This window comes from Aquarana catesbeiana, linkage group LG03 (genome assembly GCF_042186555.1).
Source record: "Aquarana catesbeiana isolate 2022-GZ linkage group LG03, ASM4218655v1, whole genome shotgun sequence".
NCBI classification, from domain to species: Eukaryota; Metazoa; Chordata; class Amphibia; order Anura; family Ranidae; genus Aquarana; species Aquarana catesbeiana.
In genome coordinates, this window is record NC_133326.1 from 474,663,812 (window position 1) to 474,690,241 (window position 26,430).

Sequence of the window (26,430 nt, forward strand, 5' to 3'; positions counted from 1 at the left end):
TGCATGTAAAGCACGTAAAATAGAAACATTCACCTCTACGATCACAAGAAAAGAATATAAGATGAAGCAATTTGCCACCTGCAAAACGAAGTATATCGTTTATCTCATTACCTGTCCCTGTAAGAAACAATACATAGGTCGAACAATACGCAATTTTGCCACAAGAGTCAAAGAACATATCACAGCAATAAAAAAGGGGCGCACTAATCATAGTGTGCCTAAACACTATGCACTCCACCATAATCAAAACCCAATGGGTATCACTTTTCAGATCATAGACAAATTTGTACCGCATTGGAGGGGAGAATTTAATATCAGAGGGGTGTCCAGACTCGAAACGTTCTGGATACACCAAATTAAATGTTACACGCCCCATGGCCTAAATATTGAGTGGGACATTAATGCATTTATAAATCAATCCTAGATATTTATTTTAGTCCCCCCACTAGTGAGTCATTCTATATATACAGAAACGGTAACCCATAGTTTTAGGACGTTAATCTAAGAGCCCTTTCACACTGGGGCGGTTTGCAGGCGCTATTGCGCTAATAATAGCGCCTGCAAACCGACCCGAAAGTGCCGCTACTTTCATTCCAGTGTGAAAGCCCCGAGGGCTTTCACACTGGAGCGATGCGCTGGCAAGACGGTAAAAAAAGTCCTGCCAGCAGCATCTTCGGAGCGGTGAAGGAGCGGAGTGTATACCGCTCCTTCACCGCTCCTGCCCATTGAAATCAATGGGACGGGGCAGCTATACCGCCGGCAAAGCGCCTCTACAGAGGTGCTTTGCGGTGGTATTTAACCCTTTCTCGGCCGCTAGCCGCTAATAATAGCGGCGTTTTACCACCGACGCCGCCCCCGCCCCAGTGTGAAAGGGCTCTAACGGTGGTTTTCTGTTGGATAGGGGTAAAATTAAGTTCCCTACATAATACTTTTCATAATATTTATCTTAACATTTTTCATGATATCTGATGATATCTCTACACTTTAGAGATGCTGCCATGTTTTGATATTTGTTCCATTTCTGCTTCTAAGATATACAGCGGGTTGCTGGCTGTATATTAAATATAGATATACTTCCGTTCTTCGTTAGTTGTATTATTTTATTTTATCATCTCCGTTAGACAGAGTTTTTAAATACACACCGTTCCCCTCTAGATTACCGCTGCATGTACCTAGAGAGTGATTGGGTACAGGCCTTATACTGTAGACCGGAGTTGTTCCGACTAATATATTGAGAATGTTTGCATATATCTAGCATATAGATCTTACTGTTATTTACAAAGAGTTAAGTGGACATATATATTCTCTAAGTAATTATGTGTTTCACACATTACAATATATGAGGTGTGGTAATATATACAAGTTCCATTATTTATAAGTCTTAGAAGTTTTTGTTTTTTTTATGATAGATATGTATAAGTAAACACTGGGGAACGAGTGCGATATGATAACTGATTTTTTCCTGATTTATTTCTGACTTTTTTCCTTATTAATGATTGGAAGATACAAATATTTCCAACATTTCAGTTTTTTTGCTACCCTGTTTCCCCGAAAATAAGACCTAGCGTGATTGTCATTGATGGCTGCAATATAAGCCCTACCCCCCAAATAAGCCCTACCCTGTTTTCATGGAAAATAAGCCCTACCCTGAAAATAAGACCTACAAGGACTTTAACTAGGGCTTATTTGGGGGGTAGGGCTTATATTGCAGCCATCACCGACAATCGTGCTAGGTCTTATTTTCGGGGAAACAGGGTATATGGAACGCATTTGCGTTCCAAAGCAAGCCTTAAACTCTTCCTGATTAGGTATCCCAATGATTTGTTTTTCTTGAAGTGTTCCCTGCGCTGTCATGGTGACGGAGGATGACACGGCAGTCACGTGATTTGGACCACGGACAAACAATAAGAAGGATATGAGTGGATAACAGAATAGAGGCTTGGCTCCTTGTTTTTTAATTATACACCGCGTCACCGCGCCGATGCGTGATGACGCGGCACTCACATGACCCTTATCTTAGACGAACATTGGGTGGATGGGAAAACCAGATGAAGGCTTGGTTCCTTGGTCACTCCTCCACCTATGATTCGTCCTGAGTCAGTCATATGACTCCATAGTTGGTCACATGATGCGAAAACCCGGAAGTCACGCCGCACAGGTGTCCCCAATGGAGTTTTCTCTGTATTTTTATATAAAAGCGCAGAGGATGGCAGGTTAGCTTTACCCCAGTTGAAGTCTTGGTAGACGAAACGCGTCGGGTGTGTGACGCTACTATAGCCATCATAGTTCACTGCGCTAGATTTTTGTTCATATGAACCGAACTTTTTATACCTGAATTTTTTATTTGGAAATTTTAACAATAAAATCTCCTGTTACTTGGATTTTACACTATGTGGAAGCCTTTTTTCTTTTTTTGACCATATACGGGGGATGCCAAGTGAGTGATATTCGGTGGAAGATTCCAGCTGACAACGGTCCCTCACCCAAGAAGACTAGGTCCCATCCAGGAGGATTTAGAGTCGTGAGGCACTTCTCAGCTCCCTTCCCAGGATCGGAGTCATCTGTAACTCTACCGTTCAAACAGTAAAAGCTTACATGACTCACCGCCAACGGCCAGTGAGTCTACCATTTCTGGTAAGGGCACTTTATTTACATCTCCTACTACAGTTGAATGCGAGAAGAACTTCCCTTGCTTTGAACATGCATATAGCAGGGTGAGATCCGAATATACACCCTGGGATCACCCCACACATTTGAAAGAACTGTGATAACCCCAGAGACTTGTTTGAGTCCTATCCATTTGCATTTGTCAGTGTCTCATGATGATGTTTTTTATAAATATAAAATATAAGTATATAAATATAAGTAAAATATAAGGTTATACATTTTTAGGACTGTTATGATACAGTCATATAGTTGGAGTGAAACAACACTTTTCCATTGAGTTTATTATATATAGTTCACAGGTTTTCTTAAAGAACCGTTGCTGACACGTTTAAATTAAGAGTGTTGGTTATAACCACATCTTTATATAGAGGTTACTCAATGTTCAGTTAGTGCCTAGATGGCAAGGATTTATTTTCTGTTTTTGTTTGTGTTATTTTCATGCAACCTTTTAAATAAAACTGGCTACAAGTCAGATTTTAAGAAACCCGCTGTTTGGACTACCATTTTTCCCAGGGAAGGTGATCCCCCTTGAGCTAACCCCTGATATATAGTGGATTTGGCGGGCATCTTCCTGAACAAGTGGAAAGATGGAGAATGTGTTAAAAGCCCTGCTACATGCCACTGCAACCCAGCAGGAAACCAATTGCCAGCAGCAGGAAACCGCCAGGTCGCAGAGGCCACTGTAGCGCAGAAGGAGGCGAATCGCCAGCAGCAGGAAACCAACCGCCGTGTCGCAGAGGCCACTGCAGAGCAGCAGGAGATGAATCGCCAAGCCATTGCAGCCCAGCAGGAGGCAAATCGCCAGTTTGCGGAGGCCCTGGTGGAGTTAAAGAAGGGGTCCAGAGGTCCTTTGGCGGTGGAACGGAAAATGGTGCGTGCCAGCTATTACCTGCAGATGATGGCCACCTGCAGATGATGTGGAAGCTTATCTAGCAACTTTTGAAAGAGTTGCTGTTCGTGAAGGATGGCAAAAAGAGCAATGAGCAGGACTTATAGTGCCCTTTCTGGCAGGAGAACCTTAAAAGGCCTATTATGACCTGAAACCAGATGGTGCCCAGGATTATGAGACAGCTGAAAGCTGAGAAACCTGGGCGTCACCATTGCAGTCCGGGCTCAATGGGTGCATCAATGTTCATACAGTACTGACAAGCCACCCTACTCCCAGATGTTTGACTTGATACACCTCACCCAGAAGTGGCTGCAGCCAGAGACTTTGTCAGGGCCTAAGATTGTGGCGTATGTGGTCATGGACCGTTAATTGCGTGCGTTCCCTGCCACTTTGAGGAAGTGGGTCAGCCATGGAGACCCTAAGACTGCAAACCAGCTGGTGGACCTGGTGGAAAGATATACTGCTGCTAAGGACTTGTTGAACTCATCCATGCCTCACCCTAATGTTTCTAGGGGTGAAAAAACGCCCGGAGGATCTGGTAAGACTGTTCAAGGCCTCAGGGAAAAATTACAAAAAAAGTGTTGCTATAGATAATGAGACTATGGGCCCAGGATCTGGAGACTGGCCAAATAGGTCAGGAAGGTCTCTGAGACCGTTTAGAGGACTGGGTACAGAACACATACAATTTTATCGCTGCCATGCCTTAGGTCATATTGCTGCTAACTGTTTCCTAAATGATGAACCAATGCAATGTGATAATGCTAATTTGAAAAAAACCCATGTCTCTTTTTGCGCAGGTGGCATGTACTGCATCTTGTCAGGGACACATGGAAAAACAAATGTGTGTGATTTCAGTTGATGGAAAGCCAGTCACTGTGCTGGTAGATTCTGGTAGTGTTGTGACATTAGTCAAAGGTGATTTTGTAAATCCTGCAAAGTTACACTCTAGCGCTATTGGGGTGATTTGTATACATGGTGACACACATGACTACCAGACTGATGTGGTTGAGTTTGATTCCCCTTAGGGCACTGTGACACATTCAATGGGGGTGGTACCCTCACTACTTCATGAAGCCCTAGTGGGGAGAGATTTGCCACACTTTTGGAGTTCATGGAAAACAAAAGGAGTCAGGAGGACAGAGCTCCCCTTGCTGAAGAAACACTGGAACTCACTCCGGACTCCTGCAGTATAACTGAACTCCTGACTATCAGATCTAGATCTAGATATAATCAGGGCTTTTTTTCTCAAACAATAGGTACTGGAACTTAACCACGGCCCCACAAACCCCCCCCCCCCCCCTACACACACCCTCCAAATCACATCAAATAGTGGGTGCGTTCAGTCAAATTTCACGAAAACAGTAGGAGGGTCTTAAAGGGGCATTAAATACCAGGATTGTATTACATACAGAGTGCAGAGCTGTCACTTGTAAACACAGAAACCAAAAGGGTCTGAGCCAGAGGTGGTGGAACTGAGTTCCACCAAGTTCCCCCTGAAAAAAAGCCCTGGATATAATCTATCAGAATGTGTGTTGCAGCAAAGGGACTATAAAAGGGCATACATGTAGTGAGCAAAACCAACAAATCAAAAAATATATCACATAAAATTTCAAATTTATTATACAAAAGTTTAAAAAAGATATGGAAGTAACCACATTCATGTGTTGTACCCAGGTAAAGGTCACATCTATAATAAAGAGAATATTTCTGTTTTTTAAAAAATTGGTTCACATAAGACGTTTGATGAAATTCGAAAACACTCTTCAGTGCATGTGAACACATATGCTGTCCAGAACAGGGTCAATATATAAAAACAGTGTTAAAAGACATTGGGGTTTATTTAGTAAAGCTGGAGAGTGCAAAATCAGGCTCACTTCTGCATAGAAACCAATCAGCGTCCATATTTTATTGCCAAGGCTTAACAAGCTGAGGTTAGAAGCTGGTTTCTATGCAGAAGTGAGCCTGGGTTTCCAAATTTAGTAAGTAAACCCCATTGTCTTGTACAATAGAGTTCCAGTGAGTCAGCAACATGATAGAACAGCAGGGAGTATGTAGTGGATCATAGGCATATGGAACAGGAGACGTGGCACCAGCAGTTACCAGCAACTATGTCCCCACATCAATAGAATATGCATATTCAAAAAGTAGTTATATCAACTGGCATCTACAGATAGATGATCACCTGACAATGGTGGAGCACACTGGTCATGGGTAAGAATTACAGCAGTGGTTTTTGCATACTTTGTGTGTGTCAAACGTTCATCATGGAGGCTGCTCATGAAGAGAACGCAGACCATCTGACTTATCTCTGAAAGTGCATTGGATTGACCTTTTTTAGTATCTACAGAACAAAGCCAAATTTAACTCTACAGTAACGTTGGAGGAAATCTTTGCAATGTATGTGACTTTCTCAAAAGATTTTTTGACCTCAACTTAATTTTTTTTTCTCACTCTAGGTATGTATGTCAACTTTGATTTTAGTTGTGCATATTTCAGAATATATATTGTATATTGTAACTGAGCCATACAGAAGAATAAGATACAGACAGTCAAGAACCGCTTTCATAATCATAACAGCAAGGTTTCATTGATGTAATGTATACAGTTCGGTTTCCTAAGAGGAATAAGGAAAAACTCACACCCACATAACAGGAAAACAGACGTGATATTTATTAACCTTACAGGCTGAAAGACTTTGTTCTTGTCATCTTGAGATCTTTGAACAGACCTGTGATCTATAGTATATTTAAAAACTTTTCATGGTGGCCAACCGTCCAAGCCTTTCCTGTGCATTGCATTGGCTCCAGCCATGCCTACATTCCCTAAATATAGAATGCAATCTGCTGTCTGTGGTAATGGATGATCTGCAGTAATCTGGAACAGAGCCCAAATACTGAGTGTGCCTGCACTTTATCTGGGGATACTAATGGCTCTTAATGGCTCTCCCAACACACAGAGGAGAAAGCGAAACTTTGGGCTCGTATTATCACTGCGGTGACCTTTATAGGCTGTTTCAGGGCTTGTTTGCACACTCTGAGTGAAAATCTACACATTATTGAGAAGTCAGTGAGTTAAAAAGAAATTTGTCCTACTAGATGTGCAATTTTTTAGCAGCATTTTGGCCACTGTAAGGTATATCGCTGCTTTATGAAGTAGCCATTTAGTTTGCTAAAATACCATGTATCATAAACAATTGCGAAGTGTATAAAGTGTAGCGCTATATGTGTAAATATTATAAATGAAAAAACGTAGTGAGCTAAGCCCAAACCATTCCTGGAGGGCCCACGAAAAAACTAAAAATAATATGATTCAAAGTTACATATAAATGACTAAACACAATCAGAAATGTACTGAGTGCCACACACTGTCATATAAATTGATACTAATAGACCAGTGAAAAAACAACGTGAAAAATAATATAAAAGTGAAGAAATAACAAAATGTCCATAAATGTTGAAAATTATGATCTTAATGAAATTCAACACCCGCCACCAAAAGTCTCTGAGGGTTGGATAATGAAAACAACGATGGAAAGCTTCTGCCAAGTAGATAGATAAAACACCAGATAAATAAGACGTCTAAATGAGTGTCGGGACCACCACCGGAGCATCAGAGGAGGCTTACTGGAACCAGGTGACTTGAGAAGACATACGTCTTACAAGTCTCAGAAAGCTTGTTTAGCCACCAAGGCTGGCAAGATGGATCCTCAGGTGTCCTCAACTTCAAATGGGGGGGGAGAGATAGGGATCCCGTCACAGCTTCAGCCGTCCAGACTTATCAACAGGCCAACCGGATATATTTACATGCCATGGGAGAAATAAAGCTCACATGGCATGATATCGTTTAAAAACATGAATTTATTAAAACAATAAAAAGGAACACTCACATGTTAGGAGATCAGAATAAGCTCAACAGGCCAACCGGATATATTTACATGCCATGGGAGAAATAAAGCCCTTGCATATGGTGCATTACATGGATTCTTTGGGATGTCCCCCATTGGTAGTGTCACTTTTTAATACTTTATGGTTGTGGCTATTGCCCCCATACAAATATTAGCACTTAATCTTTTAATTCTACTAATTTTTTATTTCCACTTCGAGCTTGTTGACGCTTATAATTTGGATGCGCTCCAGGTTCTTATTACTTCCACCTTTGCTGACACTTGGCTTGGGTTATGAGATCGCCGGGATGTAGTTCCGGCCTTCTCCAGCCTATTGGGGCCCTCCTCCCTACTTACAGGAAGTACGGGAACTGTCAGCGTGGTGACGAAGCTAGGTCCCGAGCGTCGAATGCGCGCGCAGCATTCGACGGAGGCGGGCCCTGTCTACACATTTGATGCGGAGTCCGAGGGGCGGAGCATGATGGCGCTCCGACCTACGGATTCGCCAACCGAGAGCGAGGCTTGGTGCGCAGGCGGACTTCCCCCTGGGACTTCCGCTATTGCGCACGGCCCTGCTACCTGGACACGCCCGGCGGGCGGAGCGTGAAGGCGCTCTGATCTGCCTATCTGGCCATGCTGACACCGAGGCTTGGTTAAATTCCGAGCACTTCCGAGTCGGCTGGCCATATGAATACTATAGACGCTCCTTTTTGTCTTATTTTCTTATTTTTGAACTTTATTAACTGGCGCTAGTGGCATAATACCACTGACTAGAATCCCACAATTTACATATACTTCATACTATTTATACCAATCTATCAAACCGGAAGTGACATCAGTGGGGCACTTCCTGTGTTGTGACACTCCCAGTGGGGGTCATTTCTAGTTTAAATAGCGGTGAGGTGGGGGGGTTCCACACCCCAGATGAAGGCTCGTTAGCCGAAACATGTTGGGTGGACTCCCTACGATCACCGCGATTGATATACAGTTTTGAGCTTATTCTGATCTCCTAACATGTGAGTGTTCCTTTTTATTGTTTTAATAAATTCATGTTTTTAAACGATATCATGCCATGTGAGCTTTATTTCTCCCATGGCATGTAAATATATCCGGTTGGCCTGTTGATAAGTCTGGACGGCTGAAGCTGTGACGGGATCCCTATCTCTCCCCCCCCCATTTGAAGTTGAGGACACCTGAGGATCCATCTTGCCAGCCTTGGTGGCTAAACAAGCTTTCTGAGACTTGTAAGACGTATGTCTTCTCAAGTCACCTGGTTCCGGTAAGCCTCCTCTGATGCTCCGATGGTGGTCCCGACACTCATTTAGACGTCTTATTTATCTGGTGTTTTATCTATCCACTTGGCAGAAGCTTTCCATCGTTGTTTTCATTATCCAACCCTCAGAGACTTTTGGTGGCGGGTGTTGAATTTCATTAAGATCATAATTTTCAACATTTATGGACATTTTGTTATTTCTTCACTTTTATATTATTTTTCACGTTGTTTTTTCACTGGTCTATTAGTATCAATTTATATGACAGTGTGTGGCACTCAGTACATTTCTGATTGTGTTTAGTCATTTATATGTAACTTTGAATCATATTATTTTTAGTTTTTTCGTGGGCCCTCCAGGAATGGTTTAGGCTTAGCTCACTACGTTTTTTCATTTATATTATTTACACATATAGCGCTACACTTTATACACTTCCTAATTCTATTTTTCCTTTGTCTAAGAGGAGTGTCAGCTGCTTTTTGTGTAACCATCCTCTATTATTATTGGTGCAGCGCTGTACTCATCTCCCATTGGTATCATAAACAATTGCCACTTTTTAAATAAAATATGTTTTTATCTTTTTTTTTTCAACCTTTGTTGCATATTAATGCTGCTAACCTCCTTAAGCCTCTTTGCAGCCTTTTCCTATCTACATTCATGCACTCCGGTAATAGCTGCATGCCATTTCCTGGGGTGGGTTACCTGATGGTGACAAAAGTAAACTATGCCTGCATAATGTTTGTTGAAACAGTAATGATATGGAAATGTAATCTCCACTGAAAGCTGGTGTGACAGGGTGACAACGCAAAAGCACAATTGGAAGACGGACATTGTCACCCTATAATAGAAAGTGCCTGAACTAGGATGTTCATGAGATACCTGATATTCTTTTAATGAAAGTTGCAGATTTAAAGTTCTGATAAAGGCAAAAACGTGTTATGTTTGTTTTGCACAGAGTGAAAGTGTATTAGAACACCTGCCAAGTTTTTATTGCTGTCCTAGTTTTCCGTTATCACTAGGGTTGCCACCTGTCCGTATTCACCCAGACAGTCCGGTTTTCAATTATCTGTCCAGGTTTCAACCTACCAGAAACCTGGACATATTATTCTACATGGAGCAGGGGCGGCATCAGGGACGTGCTTCTTTTCCCTGGTCCCATCGGCAGCCTGTAAATTGCTAAAGATTCCTGGAATCTGTGGAGCTGCTCTGTGTTTTTCCACGCACTGCCACTAGGAGCACTCCTCCTTGTTTCTGGTGGCTGTACTCACTGAAGAAAGGGGGGCACTGCCCCTCAGTCTCGGCTCAGCCACACCCCCTCCCCCATGTGTAGCAGAGAATGACCAGAGTCGTTTTGGAAGTTCAGCAGGTCTTTTTCTATGTGTTATGCAAATGCCTAATGTGAAGGGGGGGTGGTGGCTGCATGAAAATGGTTGGAGATCTGTATTGCTATGGTGTATGCATAGGTGTAGAACTCTGTGGCATTATTGCAGTTATGCACTTCACCCTTCTGCATGCAGACTCCATAGTGCTACAGTTACTTAGCCCCCATCAATGTAGTTAGCTTTGGAGGGAAGACTGCAGGGAGAGGTGGAGAATCTGACACAAACAATGGAATTTACTTTAGTGACAGCAATGAAGTTTTTGTTTTAGTTACTGATGACAAATGTATGACATTTTTTACTCTGACAGCAGCCACTGGGCTTAATGTAGGCGCAAACCGATTGCAATAGTCAACAAACTGTAATGCGAGTGTTTCAAGCTCACAGGTAAAGACGTAAGGTGACCATACACTAGACAATCTTGCTACAATCTGCTTTTGATCTGTCAAGACATATATATATATAGTATAAAGGCCTACATATTTTATTTAAAGATTGTACAATCGTACACAATTGTGTAGTGTATGGCCACCTTAAGCCCCTGTTGGGGAGAAACACATTGAAGGAGTAGGAGGGGGTCTGTTCCTACAGTTTTCACTACTTACATTAAAGCTTGTTGAATATTATAGCAGACTTTCAGCTTTTATGTCATGTTATGCTGCCTCTTCTCCCCTTCTCTTACAAATGCAAATTAGCTTTTGAGGTGCAGAAAAGTATATGTTGCATTGTGTTTTTTTAATCATAGTTTGTCCCAAAGTTTGTGCGTCTTAAAGTGGAACTAAAGTTCTGTCATTACATGCTGTGAGCAGACAGGCTTTTTATTGCAGAAGAGACATGCAATTTCTCTTCTACGATAAAATACACCTACCTGCTTGCTCACAGCAATCCATGGAATGTAAGCTGAGCTGCATATGCACAGCTCAGCCTACAGCAGCTGGCCTGATCGTATGTGCTGGGATGACTAGCTTTTGTGTATGAAGTAATGCAAAAATGATTGTGCTGAGTCTGAGAGACTCTTACTTGTGGCACAGCAATCTAAGCATATTTTATGGTTAAAAGAATGCCTTTGTTTAATATAACCATGCCCCGTTATGCTCTCCTACTGTCAATTTGGCCACACCCACTGATTGCCACTACACGCGCCACAATACTACTGTCTTTGCAGCACCCAAATATGTCCCAGGTCTTTTACAATACTATAATGTATACTAGAAAAAAAAATTGCTGTGAGCTGGTAAAATGTTCGGGTTTGACTTGAAGAAAAGGTGGCAACCCTAGTTATCACCGAGAGTGAAACTGAAAGAAAATCCAAACCAGAACAGTAATATAGAGGAAACCTTCCAATGTGGACACTGGTTCTGGTGACAAACCAGGAATTCTCTCACTTTGGAGGGTTTTATTCTCACTTTCTGTTTGGCTATGGGACAGGAAGTGAAGGTAAATCTCTGCAGTAGGACACAGATGGCAAAACAAAACTGACAGGGGTTATAACCCTCCCTTACTCTCTCCAAAATGAAACACATACATTTTGCCTTCAATTCTACCTTCAAATTTAATAGTAAAATTGAAATTGCAGTTTTAAAACATGTATGAGATTGTAGTGAGTTGGGGGTTGATTTACTAAAGGCAAATACGCTGTTTCCCTTTGCAAGGGAATGTTCCCGTAACTTAATGAATGAGGTGAAGCTGTACTGACTTCCATCATCCAGTCAGGTGCAAGCACAAATTCCCTTGCACAGTGAACAGCTTATCTATCTTTATTTAATCAAAGCATTGTTTTCAGTCTACAGTATTTTATAGTTCTCTCAAAGAGAAAGTGCTTGTAGGTGTAAAATGCCAAGAACTGTATACTGTGCCATTCAATAAACTAAGAAAAAAGTTTCCACAGTCTGATTTGTGGGAAAATCTTTTCTATTCTTGAAGCATGGTTTTAATATATTGGGTAGGAGTTAGTTGTGTTTTAACTATAGATCCCAAACCGGAACAAACTCCATCTCTGATCCACAAAACATTACCATCCCCACTCTCAGAATGCACTGCATCAAATGGAAACACTTCCCACGGCTAACTACTGCACAAAGAGCAGCCACCCGCAACCAACCTGGTGTCACTTTGGAGCATTCAGAGCAGTGAAAGATGTTTTCTGATGCTTTGGTTTGAAATAGTGCAGATTGCTTTTATATAGAACAGCCCTAGCATACAAAGTGTTATTTGTCTTTGTAACTTTTCCACCTAATAAATTATATCACGGGCTGTAAAAGATTTTTTAAAGGTCACATTACAAAAAACAAATGAATCTGTCATCAGCCTTGGCTTTCATTACTACCATAATAAAACAATAATCCTTTTGTTTATTTCACAGGTTAAAAGTGAACACTCCTCTCAGGAGCAGTGATATGTAAGTATTAGATTGTGTCCACTATATCTGATAATAAGCATTGCTGAAAAAATATCTACAGATATTACTGGGGATGTAAAGGTGATCGAGCCAGAACTATGTGTAGGTATAGATAAAGTATACAGACCCTGTACAGAAAAATAGTCAAAACATTAAATGATTATTAAGCATACAAACAAAATGTTATATATTGCGGCCTACCAGTCCTTGAATGTGATGGCTGCATTCATTGTCTTTTTTCAGGCTAAAGCCTCGTACACATGATGCAAAATTCGGAAGGGGATTGTCGTTTGACAGGCTGTTATCTGAAATTCTTACCGTTAGTATGCCCCTTTCGACAATTGTTTTCCAATTTTCGGACAGCAAATGTTGGATGACAGGCTAGTAAATTTTTTTGTTCAGCTCAGAGGTGGAGCCGAATGACAGCTCCACGTCTGATTTTCGGATGGTCAGTACTCAAATCCGTTATACAAAAGTCGAAAGTACAAACACGCATGCTCGGAACCAAGGAATGACTGGGAAGAGTTTGGTCTTGTAAACTACTGTTCGTAATCTAGAATTAACATTCGTGATGCGGCAATTAATGAAATGTCAAAATTCTTATCTTTTTTAATGGGATAATAATGAAGCTGCTTTGCATGTAGTTATGCCAAACGTATTTTAAAAGGCATTTGTTTTGTACGATCTGAAAATTGCGAATCAACGCTCACCAAACTTCTACTAACATGAAATTAGCAGAAGGGGCCCAAAGGGTGGCGCTTGAGAAATGAACTTCCTCTTTATACTCTCATAGTACATCACTATGTTCGTGTTTGTCAGACGTCAATTTGCGGATAGTTAGTATGCTAGACAAAATCCTGCACACGCTCTTTTGACAAAAATCAGATGCTCGGTCGTCCAACAATCCGACCGTGTGTACGAGGTGAAGGGGTTGATTTACTAAAGGCAAATCCACTTTGCACTGCAAGTGCACTTGGAAGTGCAGTCGCTGTAGATCTGAGGGGAAGATCTGAAATGAGTGGAAGCTCTGCTGATTTTATCATCCAATCATGTGCAACCTAAAATGCTGTTTTTTATTTTCCTTGCATGTCCCCCTCAGATCTACAGCGACTGCACTTCCAAGTGCAAAGTGGATTTGCCTTTAGTAAATAACCCCCTTAAGAATGTTTTCGGCAAGTACAGAAAATACTTGTTGAGATTGCCAGAAATGCAGTGTCCTTGCCACTTTCTGTGAGCCAAACTGAAAGCACAAACAACGTTATCAACCTTAGCAAACGTCATTTTAGGACATAACATTTTTCATTCATAGGATTACTAGGTAAAAATACTTTAAAAATGAAAGGAATGTCCTAAAAACATTTGAGAAGGTCTGGCTCTGACTCAGAATATACAGCTGACGATCAGGAGTCCATAGACTGAATCCATTCACCCCTGATATGGTTTAGCCTAAGATATATATAAGGTTTTACTCCTTTGCAGTTACTCGCTCTTTATTACCTCGGGTATAACTCCAACTATGAGTTAATGTTCTCCTGATGTATTACTCTGTAGGTTAAGAGGGAACAGGAATCTCCTTGTAATTTATTAGTCCTTGAAATAAATTACTAGAACGGCCGGGCAAAATGTATGGAATGTTTTGTTCTTTTTATTTGCTAAGTTGTATTATTTCGCAGTTTCTGTTATCTGTATTTGTTAGCTGGGGAATGCCCACAGGCTATGTTCTGTACCTATACAAATCATCTTCAATAGAAAGACATTTTCAAAAAAAATAAAAAGAAGAAGAAGCCAGAAGGTACGAGAAAAGGGAAACTAATAAAACCACCTAATTTAGGAACTGGTAGGCTGCTATATATAATGTTTTTCTTTTTAGTTTTATTACACTTTACACAATATTACTATATCAATATCCGTGATTCACTACAGTCTATTATACAAAGCGAATAATTTTAATTTGGATCATGATTTATTGTTTTTTTTGCCTTTCTCTGCATCAACTGTGGGTAAAGGGATAGTGTATTATTATGGAGGTTTTCCATTTGTGCTTTCTTTTTTTTTTTTAACTGGATGGACTTGTGTCTTTTTTTCACCCCGAAATAACTAAGTAACTACATGAGGGGTGTAATGGAGACAAGCCTTAAAGATACAAATTATAAATGTAGCTAACTTACTCCATTTCAGGCACATTCCCCTGACATGGGCATGTCATCCTTTTTTTTCAGGTGTGCATAAAAAGTAAACCAAACCCAAACCCTAATTGCCCTAGAGGGTCTTCTGCCTATTAGGAATCTTGGGGCCAAACACATGGGGTGATCTACTATGCAAATTCCAGCTTCACCAGAAGTAAAGCTGGGACAAAACCCGTGCCTCTTTATTGGCTGCTCACTGTGATGCACAGCCTGGAATGCAGGTCTTCTGCATTTCAGGCATTTGGCCCTAAACGCGATTACCACTTGGTACAGTGTTCTGCCCTGTCATACCACAGCATGCCATATACTTTGATGTAGGCTGACAGTTGCTGGATTGTGCACCTAGTGGTACTTATGTTTAGTGCAGTATGCACCCAGTAAAGAACTCCTGAAATCAAGCAGTCTTTGTTATGACCATTCATCCCTTAGTGCATATTGCACTAAACATACGTACCGCTCAGTGCATTGTCCAGCTGCAACAGCTGACAGCCTCTCATACACTTTTACAGGCATCAAGGGCTGAGCTCTGCATCTTTGTCTACTGGGCGCACCTCAGCTAGACCCCCATGTGCAAAGGGCCTTATATACACCACTGTCTATGTTTGTAGACACACAAAAATCTACAATTGTATCATATAACAAATACATCTATATCCCACTCAAGTTGGTAATTCTTTGGGTCAGATAACCAAGTCAAAAATCCAAAAGGATTCATGTGCTAAAAGCATTGCTTTTAAATTATCATTTTTTTACAAATGGCAATGAAGGTTGTGTAAAATTATACTTACTAACTTTTCTGGCCCTGCTGTTAAATAAAAACTGCAATCTTTCCAATGTAATGATGTACAACCACAATTCTAAGTTGAGATGCTGTGTAAAATCTACATAAAAACAGAATGCAACGATTTGCAATTCTCATAAACCCAAATTGTATTCACAATAGAAAATAGAAAACATATCAAATGTTTAAACAGAGAAAATGTACCATTTTAAGAAAAAAATAAGGTCATTTTGAAATTGATTGCAGCAACACATCTCAAAAAAGTTGGGACAGGGCCATGTTTACCACAGTGTAGCATCCCCTCTTCTTTTAACAACAATTGTAAACGTCTGAGACCAGTTGCTGGAATTTTGGGAGAGGAATGTTGTCCCATTCTTGTCTGATATAGGATTCTAACTGCTCACCAAATATTTTCAATTGGTGAAAGGTCCGGACTGCAGGCAAGCCAGTTAAAGGGGAACTTTACCCATAACAACTTGATAAAAAATAATGGAACATACATTAGCAAGGAACATACATTCTACAGTAATAATCATCTTACCAAAATTAGTGTGTGCTGTAAATTGCCTCCAGCATTGCTCCTGTTTCTTCTTGCTGGAGGCTGCCATTTTGCTGAAGCCCAGCTTCCTTGGCTATAAAGGATAGGGGGGTTTACTTCTGGTTTAAGGCTGTCAGCAGATTGGCCTCTACAAACTCAACAGTGCATAAAAACAAAGAGCAACTGAGCATGTGCAAAGCAGGGGGAGACAGTGTATTACTGGATTTTAAACAGTTTAGGCACTTATTTTTAATGTTTTACATAGCTAAACCTGCAAAAGGGGCCATCCTGAAGTGATCTAGCAGGACTTAATTTTCTGACTAAAGTTCCATTTTAAGCCCCTGGACTCTACTACTAATACTACTACTACTACAAAGCCATGCTGTTGTCACAGATGCAGTATGCAGTTTAGGATGGTCCGGCTGAAATATGCAAGGCCTTCCTTGAATAAGATGTTGTCTGGATGGAAGTATATGCTGCTCCAAAACCTGAATATATTTTTCAGCATGAATGGTGCCTTTCCAGATGTGCAAGCTGCCTATTCCATACGCACTAATGCACCCCATACCATCAGAGATGCAGGCTTTTGAACTGAGCACTGATAACAAGCTGGACAGTCCTTCTCTTTAGTCCAGAGGACACGGTGCCAATGGTTGCCAGAAAAAATGTCAAATTACAAATTGTCTGATCACAGAACAGTTTTCTACATCGCAACAGGCCATTATGAATAAGCTTTGACCCAGAAAAATGCTTTACCTTGCATTTTTGGATGGTGTGAACTGTGTTTACAGATAGTGATTTTTGAAAGTATTGCTGAGCCCATGCAATGATGTCCATCAAAGATCATGGGCATCCAATATTGCATGTCCCTTGCATGCATAGATTTTTCCAGATTCTCTGAATCTTTTGATGACATTATGTACTGCAGATGATAATATATTTAAAGTCTTTGTCATTTTAGGTTGAGAAAAAAAAATTCTGAAATTATTTGACAATTTTTAGACATAGCTTTTTACAGAATAGTGAACCTCTGCCCATCTTACTCTCTGACTCTCTAAGATGCTCTTTATATACCCAATCATGTTACTGACCTGTTGCCAATTAGCCTAATTAATTCTTCCAGCTATACCTTGTTAGTATCACTTACTTTGCCAGCTTTTTGTTGCCTTGTCTAAACTTTTTTGAAATGTGTTGCTGCCATCAATTTCAAAATTACCTTATTTTCTCTATGGTACATTTTCTCAGTATAAAACATGTTATATGTTTTATATTGTCAATAAAATATGAGTTTTCTTAAAGTTCACTTTTTAAAATAAAAAATAAATGCACACATTGTTTTGCACTGCTATGCAGGTCTCCTCCAGATCTGTCAGAGTATCTGTGTGCCCATACATCCGGTACAAGCAAGCACATACAATCTGACAGGAAGAATCAATGAAGTACCACGGTGCTCCACAGTGCTGTGGTAGTTCATTGAGAACAACAAGCCAACAGCAGCAAAGGATGTCAGGGCTTGTAGTTCATTTACACAGCTGTGTGAATGATTGACACAGTCGTATGGGTGGAGCCCCGCACGGCTGCACTGATTTCAAAAAGTGACAGCTAGTACAGGGGAACTTCTCCCAGTACTGCTGGGACAGGGAGTGCGGGAATTGAACAGCAGCTGCAGCATTGGGAACATGTTACATGTTCCATCCTAAAAACATGTAACATGTTCCCAAAGGTGAACTTATCCTTTAAGCAACCTCTAAGAAAAAGGATATGGTTGGTAGTACCCTGTGGGGTGCCTCCATCCTCATTAACATACAAATACAGAGTTTTGCCCATCGGGACTTTAGATGAAGCTCCACACAGTCAGTAATAAAATCATAGTATAGGTTTATTGAATATGCCAGCAATAGGACTGGGAAAAATGTAAAAACGCTAAGCAGTTGGCCCAAATGTACATATCCATTACATAGTTACATGCAGTCATCAAATAATCCATAGTAGGCATGTCATAGCATCTATGAGAACCCAACGTGTTTTGTGAGTTCAGTCTCACTCTTCAGGGGTTGATGCATAGACATAATCTATAACGTAAAATAGTAACAAGAAATACAGTATCTCACAAAAATGAGTACACCCCTCACATTTTTATAAATATTTTATTATATCTTTTCATGTGACAACACTGAAGAAATGACACTTTGCTATAATGTAAAGTAGTGTGTGTACAGCTTGTATAACAGTGTAAATTTGCTGTCCCCTCAAAATAACTCAACACACAGCCATTAATTTCTAAAGCACTGAAACAAAAGTGACTACACCCCTAAGTAAAAATGGCCAAATTGGGCCCAATTAGCCATTTTCCCTCCCTGGTGTCATGTGACTCGTTAGTGTTACAAGGTCTCAGGTGTGAATGGGTGTTAAACTTGATGTTATCGCTCTCACTTTCTCATACTGGTCGATGGAAATTCAACATGGCACCTTGTGGCAAAGAACTTTTTGAGGATCTGAAAAAAGAATTGTTGCTCTACATAAAGATGGCCTAGGCTATAAGAAGATTGACAAGACCCTGAACCTGAGCTGCAGCACGGTGGCCAAGACCATGCATCGGTTTAACAGGACAGATTCCACTCAGAAAAGGCCTCGCCATGGTCGACCAAAGAAGTTGAGTGCACATGCTCAGTGTCATATCCAGAGGTTGTCTTTGGGAAATAGACTTATGAGTGCTGCCAGCATTCCTGCAGAGGTTGAAGGGGTGGGGGGGTCAGCTTGTCAGTGCTCACACTATACGCCACACACTGCATGAAATTGGTCTGCATGGCTGTCATCCCAGAAGGAAGCCTCTTCTAAAGATGATGCACAAGAAAGCCCGCAAACAGTTTGCTGAAGACAAGCAGACTAAGGACATGGATTACTGGAACGTCCTGTGGTCTGATGCGACCAATATAAACTTATTTGGTTCAAATGATGTCAAGCGTGTGTGGCGGCAACCAGGTGAGTAGTACAAAGACAAGTGTATCTTGTCTACAGTCCAGCATGGTGGTGGGAGTATCATGGTCTGGGGCTGCATGAGTTCTGCTGGCACTGGGGAGCTGCAGTTCATTGAGGGAACCATGAATGCCAACATGTACTATGACATACTGAAGCCGAGCATGATCCCCTCCCTTCGGAGACTGGGCCGCAGGGCAGTATTCCACCCCAAACACACCTCCAAGACAACCACTGCCTTGCTAAAGAAGCTGAGGGTAAAGATGATGGAGTGGCCAAGTATGTCTCCAGACCTAAACCCTATTGAGCATCTGTGGGGCATCCTCAAACGGAAGGTGGAGGAGCGCAAGGCCTCTAATATCCACCAGCTCCGTGATGTCATCATGGAGGAGTGGAAGAGGACTCCAGTGGCAAGCTGTGAAGCTCTGGTGAACTCCATGCCCAAGAGGGTAAGGCAGTGTTGGAAAATAATGGTGGCCACACAAAATATTGACACTTTGGGTCCAATTTGGACATTTTCACTTAGGGATGTACTCACTTATGTTGCCAGCGGTTTAGACATTAATGGCTGTGTGTTGAGTTATTTTGAGGGGACAGCAAATTTACACTGTCATACAAGCTGTACACTCACTACTGTACATTGTAGCAAAGTATAATTTCTTCAGTGTTGTCACATGAAAAGATATAATAAAATATTTACAAAAATGTGAGGGGTGTACTCACTTTTGTGAGATACTGTAACATAGTAAAGAACATGGAAATATGTCAAATAAATTGAGTTGTGTGAATCAGACTGAGGGATCCATACTCACAAAGATGCAGGGTGCTGTGTGCCAAAGTCGCACCGACGGGCTCCAGAGACGTCTCAGCCGGGAACTGTGGGTAAAGGATCCAATGGGCCAGCAGAGAAAAAACAGGCAGATGGAAAACAGGCAAACAAAACCGTCCAGCATGGCCTGCCAGAATGATGTCTAGAAAAAAAAGAGTGTATAGAAATATTGATGTGCACTACTGAATTGAAAAATTGTAAAAATAATGGAAAATATGATGGAATGGCCAGAAACAGCCACATGGTACAATTGGGAATAGTAAAAATGACTTGCACAGCTGAGTTGAATGAGAATCCACATGTGAGATTAAGTATAATGCCCCATACACACGATCGGCTTTTCTGAAAACAAATGGATGTGAGCTTGTTAGCTGAAAGTCCGACCGTGTGTATGCTCCATCGAACATTTGTTGTCGGACTTTCCGCCAACAAATGTTGACTAGCAGGTTCTCAAAACTTTGTTGTCGGGAATTTCCGATCGTGTGTACACAAGTCCAACGCACAAAAGTTCATGCATGCTCGGAATCAAGCAGAAGGAGCCACACTGGCTATTGAACTTCCTTTTTCTTGGCTCGTCGTACGTCTTGTACGTCACCATGTTCCCACGTTTGTATAGGTTGGCTATCATTTGTGTGACGCAAGACAAGTTGGAGCCAACATCCTTCGAACAAAAATCCACGGTTTTGTTGTCGGAAAGTCTGATCGTGTGTACGGGGCATAAGTGTTATATAGCATAGCAAGTGCAACTTGGTGAAGCAGTGACACCAGTGCCTGGGAATACCCCAATATGAATGGTCAAAACAGGTTTTAAAAGTAAAAGTGAAAAACAGGGTGTGTGTCCAACCACCTGGGAGGAATTGCATAGACTGGTGTTTGAGCCTTCCTATATATAGCTCCCCAGACCCATCAAAGGATCCCTCCCAACACCGGGCAGTCGACGCCCAGGGAGAAGGTGGGACAGAAGGTTAACCCCACCAGCCCTGGTCGCCTTAGGGGAAAGGACAACGCAGAGATGCGAGCCCCTCCACAGCATCATGTGACAGACATCATATGATCCGGCACCATGACACATTGGCTAAGTTGGTGCCATGTGGCGGACGCTGTACCTGATGTCGATGCATTCACTGGCGCCCCCATCCAAATTAAGCAGCCTGAGACTGAGTAGATATCTCTCTATGCTAGAATCACCATTTAGGTTTTTATAGATTGCGATCATATCTCCTCTTAAGGCCCCATGCACACTGGTTTTAAAAACGTTGCTTCTACGGGAGTTTTGTGTTCTGCCTGCAGAAGCAGCTCAATGTCAATGTAAACTCTATGTACAAAAAATGCTCTATATAAGCGTTTTTTACTGCCAAGAGAACAGACTTTTTTTAATCTCAGTATGCATGGAACCTAAGTGTCTCCTCTCCAGGGAGAATAAGTTTATTGTCTGTAGTTGTTCCTCATAACTGAGGTCCTCCAGCTCCCTTATCAGAGTTGTTACCTATCTCTGGACACTCTCAAGCTCCAGCACATCCTTAACCACTTCAATACAGGGCACTTAAACACCTTCCCGCCCAGACCAATTTTCAGCTTTCAGTACTCTCACACTTTGAATGACAATTACTCTGTCATGCTACACTGTATCCAAACAAAAATGTTATCATTTTTTTCTCACAATTAGAGCTTTCTTTCTTTAATCACCGCTGGGTTTTTTCTTTTTTGCAATATAAGCGAAAAAAGAGCGAAAATTTTGAGAAAAAAAAACACTTTTTTTTAGCTTCTATTGTAAAATTTTGCAAATAAGTCATTTTTCTTCATAAATTTGGGCCAAAATTTATACTGCTACATATCTTTGGTAAAAATAACCCAAATTAGTGGATACTATTTAGTCCGTGTGAAAGTTATAGAGTCTACAAGTTAGGGTGCAAATCACTGAAAATAGATCACATCTGATCACACCTAATGTACTGAAGGCCTATCTCATTTCTTGAGACACTAACAATCAAGGAAAGTACAAATACCCCCCAAATGACCCCTTTTTTGGAAAGTAGACATTCCAAGATATTTAGTAAGAGGCATGGTGAGTTTTTTGAAGTTGTAATTTTTTCCCACAATTCTTGGGAAAATTAAGACTTTTTTTTTTTTTTTTTTACACAAACTTATTGTATTGACAGGTTATTTCTTGAACACAGCATGCATATACTTGCAAATACACCCAAAAATACATTCTGCTACTCCTCCTGAGTATGGCGATACCACATGTGTGAGACTTTTACACAGCCTGGCTACATACAGAGGCCCAACATGCAGGGAGCACCTCCAGGAATTCTAGGAGCAAAATTACACATATAATTTCATGACGACCTATCTGCCTTTTGATGGCCCTGGAGCACCAGGACAATAGAAATGCCCACAAAATGACCACATTTTGGAAAGCTAACACCCCAATGTATAATCTATGAGACATAATGAGTCTTTTGAACAGGTAATTTTTTTCCAGAAGTTTTCGGAAAACGTGGGAAAAAAATGAAAACGCTTTTTTTTTTACACAAAGTTGTCCATTTATAAGATATTTCCAACACATAGCATGTTAATAGCAAAAATGACACGCCAAAATACATTCTGCTACTCCTCCTGAGTATGGTGATTCCACATGTATGAGACTTTTACACAGCCTGGCCACATACAGAGGCCTAACATCCAAGTAGCACCTCCAGGAATTCTAGGAGCAAAATTACACATATAATTTCATGACGACCTATCTGCCTTTTGATGGCCCTGGAGCACCAGGACAATAGAAATGCCCACAAAATGACCCCATTTTGGAAAGCTAACACCCCAATGTATAATCTATGAGACATAATGAGTCTTTTGAACAGGTAATTTTTTTCCAGAAGTTTTCGGAAAACGTGGGAAAAAAATGAAAACGCTTTTTTTTTACACAAAGTTGTCCATTTATAAGATATTTCCAACACATAGCATGTTAATAGCAAAAATGACACGCCAAAATACATTCTGCTACTCCTCCTGAGTATGGCGATTCCACATGTATGAGACTTTTACACAGCCTGGCCACATACAGAGGCCTAACATCCAAGTAGCACCTCCAGGCATTCTAGGAGCAAAATTACACATATAATTTCATGGCAACCTATCTCCCTTTTGAAGGCCCTGGAGCACTAGGACAATGGAAACACCCACAAAATGACCCCATTTTGGAAAGCAAACACCCCAACGTATAATCTATGAGGCATAGTGAGTCTTTTGAAAGGCTCATTTTTTTCCAGAAGTTTTCGGAAAACGTGGGAAAAAAATGAAAACGCATTTTTTTTACACAAAGTTGTCGATTTATAAGATATTTTTAACACATAGCATGTACATAGCAAAAATGACACCCCAAAATACGTTCTGCTACTCCTCCTGAGTTTAACGATACCACATCTGTGACACTTTTACACAGCCTGGCCACATACAGAGGCCCAACATCCAAATAGCACCTCAGTCGTTCTAGGAGCATAAATTACACATATAATTTCATGACTACTGATCAAATTTTTGAAGGCCCTTCATATTTCTAATATACAACATGTACATACCAAATACCAAAAGATTACCTGTGGTTTTAGTAGTGTAGTGGTCCACAGAGGAGAGCATCGGTCCAGGCAGCAAGCAGGGATGTGGTCAGCGACAGCAAAAGCAATCGTCCAGGCAGCAATACTGTCCATAGTTAGTTCAGGCAGGCCGAGATATGGTCAACACAGCCAAAGTATTGGTCCAGGCAGCAGAAATAAACAGTCCATAAAGTCCTGGGTCATTACAGCCAGCGATATGGTCAGCACAGCCAAAGTATTGGTCCAGGCAGCAGGAAGGACCATCAAGCTTAGGGACAGGGGTAGAGGCTTCTCCCACCCAAATCTCTTTGAAGCCTCTGGGCAACCAGACCCTGTTCTGGGAACACAGAAAACCAAAAACTGATTTTCTCTACTCAGAACGCTATTCTGAAGCCCCTCACATATGTGAGACCCCTGTGTACTGAAGTAGAAGGGCAAAAGATCAGTCCAAGTGGCAGGCAAAAACATGGTCGATTTAACAAGCCGAGGTCGGTGCACGTGGAAGTCAGAAACGTGGTTAAAACGGCAGGCAAAGGCATCGTCGGTAAACAGGCTGAGGTTGGTGCACGTGGAAGTCAGAAACATGGTTAAAACGGCAGGCAAAGGTATCGTCTGTAAACAGGCTGAGGTCGGTGCACGTGGAAGTCAGAAACGTGGGTAAAACGGCAGGCAAAGACATTGTCGGTAAAAAGGCCAGGGTCAGTTACATGGAAGGTAGAAACATGGTGGCAGGCAAATGATGCACACAGGTAATTGAAATAGGGAAATGGCAGTCTGTTACTAATAAGAGGAACTAATATATGATGGATGTGTGATAATTTTTGAAGCAATCACCGATACACAGGCCAGGTTGGGAGGGACATTGGGGACAATAATAACTTGTATCTCTTCTAGCTCCTCCACTTGAGCATACACGACATCTCTTTTGGCGTCTTCTTCCGGATTCTGCGGGGGGGGGAATGTTATAGGGAAAATGTTGCTCATGAAGTCGACTCACACTATCAGAGCGAATGCTTCCTGAGGCGGGTCCTTGCTGGTAAATAAGGGCAGTGACAATGTTTTCAATATATTTGAGGTAGGTGATGGGTTGGTTTTCGAGTGATTTTTGATAGCAGACAAATGAATTGAACATGGCCATATGAAACAGATGAAATGCAACTTTTTTATACCAATAATTGGACTTGCGGGTTGACAAATATGGTTGCAGCATCTGATCATTTAAATCTACCCCCCCCCCCATATACAGATTGTAGTCATGGACACATTCAGGCTTTACTACAGGGCCACGTTTTCTCTGAACCTCCGCCAAGGTGTCATTGTGAATGGTAGTCATCATGTGAACATCCTTCTTGTCCCACCACTTCATGGCCAACACCTCCTCATTCCTCATGAATGCGGCTTCCCCCTTTTGTAGCCGTTTTGCTAGTAAATTCTGTGGGAAGCCCTTCCTATTTATTTGGAAGGTACCGCAGGCCAGGGTTTTTTCACAATACAGGTGACGGAAAAGGGGCAAGCTGCTGTAGTAATTATCTACATATAAGTGGTAACCTTTTTTGAACAGGGGGTATGCAAGGTCCCACACAATTTTACCACTGGTTCCTATGTATGTGGGGCACTCTAGGGGCTGGAGCTGGGAGTCTTTTCCCTCATAAATATGAAATGAGTACACGTAACCAGTGGCTCGGTCACATAATTTGTTTAATTTCACCCCGTACCTGGCTCTCTTACTTGGGATATACTGCTTGATATTCAGCCGGCCAGTAAAGTGGATAAGGGATTCGTCTACACAATTATTTTGGTCAGAGATAAAGACTTCAGAAAATCGTTTGGTAAAAGAATTTATTAGGGGGCGAAGCTTATATAATTTGTCGTGGTTGGGATGACATGGAGGGCACTGCGAATTGTCATTGAAATGTAGGAAACGCATTATCATATCGTACCGTGTCCTGGACATAACAGAAGAATATAGGGGCATGTGGTGGATGAGGTGGGTGGACCAGTAGGCATGCAGTTCGTTTTTCTTTGTAAGCTCCATATTAAAAGTAAGGCCCAAGAACAATTTAAATTTGTCTAGTGTGAGACGTCGCCAATGGTACATACGGGCGTAGGACGAACTGGGGTTGGCAGCAATAAATTGCTCTGCATAGAGATTTGTTTGGTCCACCATGTACTGCAATAAATCTTCCGGGAAAAACAAATGGAAATAGTCCAAATATGAAAAATTCGAGGTGTTGGGCTGTGCACCTGGCTGTGCAGTGAAAGGGGGGATTGTAGCGGATCCTGAGTTGCCAGGCAACCATAAGGGGTTTGCCAGGGCGTCGGGAAGGTAGGACTGGGCCCGGATTCTTTGGACTGGATGTGCAATTCCAGTACTTGTACTGGGCTCCTCTTCCTGGGGTCTGGGGCTGCTGGTGGTAGGCAGGTTTTCTGTTTTCTGATCTAGGTCCTGATCTCCTTACTCTTTAAGGAGGGGCGGTTTCCTCCGCTGACTCCGATCCGCTACCCTCCACTGGCTCATATTCCGAACCAGAATAGGAAAATGAGAGCTCCCCGCTGCTCTCATCATCCGACATGGTAAGGATGTTATATGCCTCCTCAGCTGTGTAAACTCTTTGGGACATGATGGTAGTACTTTTGGCGGGCCTGTGTGACGGAACTGATGGTGTTACTGACAGCTTACTGATGGTGGGCCTGTGTGATGGTACTGACAGGTTACTGATGGCCTGTGTGACGGTACTTATGGCGGGACTGTGCGACGGTAGTGATGGCGGGCCTGTGTGACAGATGGGCTATGACAGATGGGCTGCCAGATCCAGATGTTACCGATGGTGGTACTAATAGCGGTACCGTTAGTGGTACTGATGGTGGTCTGTGTGACAGATGGGCTGTCAGATCCAGATGGTACCGATGGCAGTGCTGATGGTGGTGGCGGTGCTGATGGCGGTGGCTGTGCTGATGGCGGTAACGGTGCTGATGGTGGTACCGATGATGGACTGACAGGTTCTGACGGGCTGTGACAGATCCTGATGGGCTGTGA

The 26,430-nt window shown here is 41.8% G+C and overlaps 1 protein-coding gene across 2 annotated transcripts in view; it reads left to right on the forward strand.

Annotated features, from left to right (window-relative positions):
- RELL2 (RELT like 2) overlaps nucleotides 1-26,430 on the forward strand; it is a 141,311-nt gene that overhangs the window by 112,878 nt on the left and 2,003 nt on the right. For both annotated transcript variants that reach the window (XM_073621018.1, XM_073621019.1), the window contains exon 7: nucleotides 12,452-12,487. In XM_073621018.1, the coding sequence (XP_073477119.1) occupies nucleotides 12,452-12,484 (33 nt within the window). In that variant the 3' untranslated portion in view covers nucleotides 12,485-12,487. The remainder of the gene's footprint in view (nucleotides 1-12,451; nucleotides 12,488-26,430) is intronic.